Source organism: Podarcis tiliguerta (assembly GCF_965153285.1).
Source record: "Podarcis tiliguerta genome assembly, chromosome: 3".
Classification (NCBI taxonomy): Eukaryota; Metazoa; Chordata; class Lepidosauria; order Squamata; family Lacertidae; genus Podarcis; species Podarcis tiliguerta.
The window spans coordinates 1,121,244-1,128,394 of record NC_139536.1 but is presented as its reverse complement, the minus strand read 5'-3'; the positions used below and the strand labels follow the sequence as shown (position 1 = coordinate 1,128,394).

At 58.2% G+C, this 7,151-nt stretch overlaps 1 protein-coding gene across 2 annotated transcripts in view; it reads left to right on the top strand.

Moving 5' to 3' along the window:
* The first annotated feature begins 806 nt into the window (after positions 1-806).
* The window catches only part of KIF3C (kinesin family member 3C), a 51,299-nt gene continuing 44,954 nt past the window's right edge, over positions 807-7,151 (top strand). The window contains exon 1 of one of the 2 annotated variants that reach the window (XM_083432595.1): positions 807-2,867. In XM_083432595.1, the coding sequence (XP_083288721.1) occupies positions 1,458-2,867 (1,410 nt within the window). In that variant the 5' untranslated portion in view covers positions 807-1,457. The remainder of the gene's footprint in view (positions 2,868-7,151) is intronic. The other variant, XM_083432594.1, reaches the window with a different exon arrangement.

Here is a 7,151-nt window from a genome sequence, read left to right as displayed (position 1 = left end):
TTCCCTTCCTCCCCCACAACAAACACTCTGTGAGGTGAGTGGGGCTGAGAGACTTCAAGGAAGTGTGACTGGCCCAAGGTCACCCAGCAGCTGCATGTGGAGGAGCGGAGACGCGAACCCGGTTCCCCAGATTACAAGACTACCGCTCTTAACCACTACACCACACTGGCTCTCTCACACTGGCATCTCACACTGGATGTCTTTAAAAGACATCTGAAGGCAGCCCTGTTAAGGGAAGTTTTTAATATTTAATGCTGTATTGTTTTTAACACTCGACTGGGAGCCGCCCAGAGTGGCTGGGGAAACTCAGCCAGATGGGCGGGGTATAAATAATAAATTATTATTATTACAGTGGTACCTCGGGTTACATACACTTCAGGTTACAGACTCCGCTAACCCAGAAATAGTACCTCAGGTTAAGAACTTTGCTTCAGGATGAGAACAGAAATCGTGCTCCGGCGGCGCAGCAGCAGCAGGAGGCCCCATTAGCTAAAGTGGTGCTTCAGGTTAAGAATAGTTTCAGGTTAAGAAATGGACCTCCAGAACGAATTAAGTACTTAAACCGAGGTACCACTGTATTATGATTATTATTACAGGTCCTAAGAAGAGCACTCCAACCACTACACCCCGCTGCCGCCTCCAACCCCTTCTCATCTCCCGCCTCGAGCAGCTGCCCCTCCTCGCCCTGCAGGCGCGCCCTTGGGTACCAGCCGCCGCGCATCCCTCTCCGTCGCTGCATCCCTCCGGCGCGCAGCCTGCAACAAAGGCTGGACTCCAAGCCCCGGCGTGCTTTGCGCGGCATGGGCGGGGCTGTGGTGGGCGGGGTCTGGGGACAAGAGGCAGCCCTCCCCTCCCCCTCCCTCCCTCCCCCCCCCTCCCCGCTCGGCAGCATCAGCATCTCGCCCCTCCCTCCTGTTTTGCTCCTTCATTCTCTCGCATCCGCGGAGGCAGCAGCTGCTTCTGCTGAGCTGCAATGAATGAGGCTCCCGCCCGGGGAGCCCGGAGCCTTGCCCGGCCGCGCCGCCGCCTGGAACCGCCGCTGGGTCTCCTCGGGAGGAGGCGCGGGCACTAGGCGGGCAGCCAGGGAGGCAGCTTGCCCCGCGCGAAGGTAGGAAGCGAGGCCAACCAGCCAGCCAGCCAGCTAGCCAGCCCCCTCGCTCCAAAACAAGACCTTCCCCCCCCCAGCCCTGCCCAGCCTTGCCCAGCGGCGGGATGCGCCAGGATGGGTGGCCCTGGGCGCTCCAGGGCTGCGGCGGGATGCCCGGAGCGGGTCACGCCTAGCCGCATCCATTGTGCCCAGCGAGGGGACCGCTAGCCGCCGCCGCAGCCTCCTGTCAGCAGCGGTGCCAGTGTCGCAGCAGCAGCAGCCGCCCCAGGGAGGAGAAGCCCCCATGCCCAGCCCGCCCCCCTGCTAGCCACAGGTCGAGGGGGAGCCCGCCAGGGGCAAGGGAGGCGCCATGGCCACCCGGCCGCCCAAGAGCAGCGAGGCCCTGAAGGTGGTGGTGCGCTGCCGGCCGATGCACCGGAAGGAGGAGGCGGCAGGCTACGAACGGATCCTGGACCTGGACGTCAAGCTGGGCCAGGTGACCATCCGGAACCCCAAGGCCTCCCCGGGGGAGCTGGCCAAGACCTTCACCTTCGATGCCGTCTACGACGCCAGCTCCAAGCAGGCCGACCTGTACGACGAGACCGTGCGCCCGCTGATTGACTCGGTGCTGCAGGGCTTCAACGGGACCATCTTCGCCTACGGGCAGACGGGCACCGGCAAGACCTACACCATGCAAGGCGCCTGGGCCGACCCGGAGAAGAGGGGCGTCATCCCCATCTCCTTTGAGCACATCTTCACCCACATCTCCCGCTCGCAGAACCAGCAGTACCTGGTGAGGGCCTCCTACCTAGAGATCTACCAGGAAGAGATCCGGGATCTGCTGGCCAAGGACCAGAGCAAGAAGATGGAGCTGAAGGAGAACCCCGAGACCGGCGTCTACATCAAGGACCTGTCCTCCTTCGTGACCAAGAACGTCAAGGAGATTGAGCACGTCATGAACCTGGGCAACCAGGCGCGCTCAGTCGGCAGCACCAACATGAACGAGTACAGCTCTCGCTCGCACGCCATCTTCGTCATCACAGTGGAGTGCAGCGAGGAGGGGCCCGACGGAGAGGACCACATCCGCGTGGGGAAGCTGAACCTGGTGGATCTGGCCGGGAGCGAGCGCCAGAGCAAGATGGGCACCCAGGGGGAGCGCCCCAAGGAGGCCTCCAAGATCAACCTGTCTCTCTCCGCCCTGGGCAACGTCATCTCGGCCCTGGTGGACGGCAAGAGCACCCACATCCCCTACCGGGACTCCAAGCTCACCCGCCTGCTGCAAGACTCCCTGGGTGGGAACGCCAAGACCATCATGGTGGCCACGCTGGGCCCGGCCTCGCACAGCTACGACGAGAGCCTCTCCACGCTGCGCTTCGCCAACCGGGCCAAGAACATCAAGAACAAGCCGCGGGTCAACGAGGACCCCAAGGACACGCTCCTGCGGGAGTTCCAGGAGGAGATCACCCGGCTGAAGGCCCAGCTGGAGAAGAGGGGGATGCTGAGCAAGAAGAGGAGGAGGAACAGCCGGAGGAAGAAGTCAGCCGGAGGGGAAGGGACCCCCGAGGCGGAGGACGGGGAGGAGGACGGGGGTCTGGAGAAGGACATGAAGAACTACCTGAAGGAGCAGGAGGAGAGGCTGGAGGAGGAGAAGGCGGCCATCCAAGACGACCACAGCCTGGTGAGCGAGGAGAAGCAGAAGCTGCTGCAGGAGAAGGAGAAGATGATCGAGGAGCTGCGGAAGGAGCAGGAGGCCACGCAACTCCTGGCCACAAAGTATAAGGTAAGGCTCGGCCGTTGGTAGGTGGCGCTTTGCACATGACTGCGCAGCCCCCACACCAGCCCTGCAAGGCTGGGCCTTGTATTCATGGAATCGTAGAATGGTAAAAGGGATTCTATGAACCTCCTGCAATGCAGGAATCATAGCTGACAGATCCCTGACAGATGGCCCCCCAGCCTCTGTTTAAGACCACCTTTCGAGGGAGACCTTTCCACTGCTGAATATCTCTTGTTGTCAGAAGGTTCTTCCTCATGTTGAATCTCCTCCATTGTCATTTGAACCCATTGCTTGAGGTCCTTCCTTCCAGAACAGGAGAAAACAAGCTTGCCCTGTCTTCCGTATCTGAAGATGGCTCTCATTTCATCTTTCAGTCTCCTCTTTTCCAGGCTAAACATACCCAGCTCCCTCAAGTGTATCCAGGCCCATTACTCAAGTGAGCAAGCGGGGGGGTGGGGGGTGGGACAAAGACTCTGCAAAGGACACCCAGGCTGTCTTCAAGGCCACATGCACGATGGTTGAAGGCAGCCCTTTGGCAGCCTTGCTCACTCCCCCTCCCAACTCTCTCCGTTCCATCGGAGGTGAAGCCGTGTTCTGGTTCACAGAGCTGACTGTCCGTGGTCCTGGGGGTGTTAACTATCTGAGGAATGGTGGGATCATGCGCCCGGCGGCTCCGGGGACCCACGGCTCACGTTCCGCCTGCTGGGCCGTGCACCTGGGTGTCCGGCTTGCGCTGGCCGCAGTGGCGGCTGGGCCTGCTGCCTCGGTTTCTGCGCTGTCACGTCTGAGATTCCTTTGCAGGGGCTCCTGTCAGAGGCTCCTCCATCTGGCCTCCTCGCAGTGGGAGGGGCTGAGCCGAGGGGGCAACAAAGCCCAGGAGGGGGTCCGGGGCTAATCAGCTCCCGCCACACAACAAAAGCAGCCGCGCAGAAACTGCCACATCCCTCCCTGTGGGGAGGTGACCTCCTGCGCACGCATTGGCCAGCCTGAGGCAGGAAGGGGGCCGGCTAAGAGGACCCCCCTGCCCGTCCAAGGGGGTCTCCTTTTGTCTCTCCAAGTGGCTGTTGACAGAAGCTGGCCGCTGCCTCCCTGCCTGTGGCATCTTCTTTTCCCGCATCCCCTCAATTTTGGCACCTAATACCCCCCCTCACAGATGGATACCCTGTGCAAATAAATGGGTCTGGGGTGCAGCTGGGGGCTCCTCCCCCCTGGACCTGCCTTTGGCTGTCGACAAGCAAAGCGTGTCACCCTGGGCAAGCCACCCCCCCTGCCCCCGGGGGTGGGTGGGAGGGAGGACCCCCCCATGGACGAGGGTGTGTCTCAGGCCTCCCAGCACTGCCCCCCCCCCAGCCCAAGACTTGGCCTCCAGCCCACTCTGGTGACAGATACCTGCCACGGGGTGCTGTCCACCGAGAGACAGGCTCTGTGCTGTCCTCTCTGGGGTGGCACTGGGGGGCACAGTCCCAAGTTTACAGGGAGGTCCAGGAGAGAAGGCCGGGGTCTCGGTGCCACTCCCGGAGAGCCCTGCTCTGACCCACTGAAGTGGCCCCCCCTCTCCCAGAGAATACAAGGATCCAGTTCTGCAGAAACCCCACACAATTTATTTCTTTTTAAATCATTTTTATGGATTTTCCAATAAAAAACATCCCGTTAAATATCCAATCATAAAAATACTTCAATTAAAAAACTTAAATCAAAAAGATCAAATTCTAGTCCAAATTATGTTTATTAATTTCTTGGGGCTCCCCATGGTCTCTGAAGCATATCTCCCCATCTTAGTCCTGCTTCTCCTGAACCCCCCCACGATTTCATGCTGATGGCAGCAGAGTCGGATCCCAGGCTGGCCTGCTCCACCGCCCAAAACAAACGCAGCATTTTAAAAGTTGCTAGATCAGGGAGAGCCAGGCGGAGACACTTACGCGCAAGGAAGCTCACTGCATGACCTTGCGCCGCTTGCTCTCGCTCAGGCTGGCCCACCTCAGGAGGCCGTTGTGAGGCTAAGACGTGTGCATTTGTGTGAGACCCTTCCGCCTTCCCCACGCCTCGTTGGAGGGAGAGCAGCAATAAACAAAAGATGAAAGTAGATCACATTCTCCTCCGAGAAATCCTATTCCACACACCCAGCTCTTTCTCTTGTCTTCAGACGTGTGCGTAGGCCAAGGTTTGATTTGATCATGTGAGCAGGGCTGACTTTAGCATATGCGCCGCCGGGGTGCAAAGATCCACCCAGCACCCCAAATTTAGTTAATTTCACGTGCATGGCACCGTTGAGAATGACAAGCGCTGTCGTTGAGTCTGAGAAGCGCCGCTGTTGTGAATGACAAGCGCTGGCGCGGCGTATCTTTGGTAAATAAGCGCACAAAGTCCTTTAGTGAAACAGTAGGTATACATTTTGGTAATACCTAGGTATATATGTATTTTGTTTTTCTAGCTTGATTATTTCATAACAGGAAGATAGTTAAGGGGACGCGGGTGGCGCTGTGGGTTAAACCACAGAGCCTAGGGCTTGCTGATCAGAAGGTTGGCAGTTCGAATCCCCGCGACGGGGTGAGCTCCCATTGCTCGGTCCCTGCTCCTGCCAACCTAGCAGTTCGAAAGCATATCAAAGTGCAAGTAGATAAATAGGTACAACTCCGGCAGGAAGGTAAACGGCGTTTCCATGTGCTGCTCTGGTTTGCCAGAAGCGGCTTAGTCATGCTGGCCACATGACCCGGAAGCTGTACACTGGCTCCCTCGGCCAGTAAAGCGAGATGAGGGCTGCAACCCCAGAGTCGGCCACGACTGGACCTAATGGTCAGGGGTCCCTTTACCTTTACCTTTTAGATAGTTATGAGCTTAGGCAGCTTCAGCGGCGAGTGCCTGCGCTCCCCAGAATTCAGCGCCTGGGTTCCCTGCACCCCTTGCACCCCCAGGTAAAGACATATGAGAGCCTCATAACAAAGAGGGTGTCTCTGAGCATGGGCAGAGTGCTTCCCCCTGGACCCCCTTTGTGGATCGTCCCTCGTTGGGACCCTGCTGGGTCTGTCCTCCCCTGTCCCTCCACAACCCCAACCAGAACAGAGCAGGAGCTCAGCCGCACAACCTGCACCCAGGACTCAAAGCGTATTCTCAGTCCTGGGGCCTAGGAGGCGGAATCATGCCTCTGAGCATGCACAAACCACCACACCTGACCTAGGCACACCTAATCGCGGCTTCGCTCTTTACGCTCTCAGAAGTCCTACAGGATGAGGGTGAGTTTAAGCGCGCACTGACTCCCTTGACAACCTCCACCCATTGCCTTAAGCAGGGAGAGTCAGAATCCTGCTTCTCCACCCTCCCCTTTGCAAAAGGGTCTGTTGCATGACAGAAAAAAATCCCCTTGAATGTGTCGTTTCTGAGGGCTGGAGAAACTTCCCTGAATCTTCGGTGGAGAGGGATTTCATTTGGCTCTTCTCACTGGTGTGGGGACAGTCCTCTCTGCACGTGCCCAGAGGCACTCTCTTCCAGGTTCTCTGGGAGACTTCTTGGCACTGAAAGCTGAGCCGTGGAGATGCTTGAGAGAGAATCCCTCTGTGGATTTGCGAGGGGAGAAGGCAGGGTGGGAGACAGAGTGGCACACCTGAGGTAGAGCGTAGAGGACTCAGAGCACGTGCAGAGTGCAAAAACTGGCCCTCGGTTAGGTCTGCCCTCGGAGAGGGGCTAATGAGCCACAGCAAATCTGGGGGAAGCGAGTTCCGTGGCCAGTGGTCTTCCTTGCAAGAGCATTTCTCAGCTAGTAGGGTGGATGTTTCCACTGGGACTGCGGCAGGGCAAAGGGTTAGGCCTCACCCACTGTCAACACATGCACATATTTCCAGTATGAGTGCAAAGAGTGATATTTAGCCTGAGAGGACACAAGAGAGCCAGCTTCACCTGTCTGAAGAGCTGCCCATGGAAGAGGGAACAGGCTTGTTTTCTCTGCTCCGGAGGGTAGGACTCGAACTTGCGGCTTCAGGTCACAAGAAAGGAGATTCCGGCTGGACACCAGGGAAACCTTTCTGAGGGCAAGAGCTGTCCGACAGTGGAACGGTGATGACCTCTCCATCCTTGGAGGTCTGAAGCAGAGGTTGGTTGGCCACCTGTCAGGGATCCTTCGGCTGTGATTCCTGCATTTCAGGGGGTTGGTCTAGATGTCCCTTGAGGGCCCCTTGCAAATCCATTCTTCTGAGAGAGGCAGGGTTTTGGTGGGGTACAGAGTGGGGCCTTCCTTGCCACCAACATTTCACTTCGTGGCATTCCCAGATCTCTTGCCCAACCACCTCCTTCCACTAG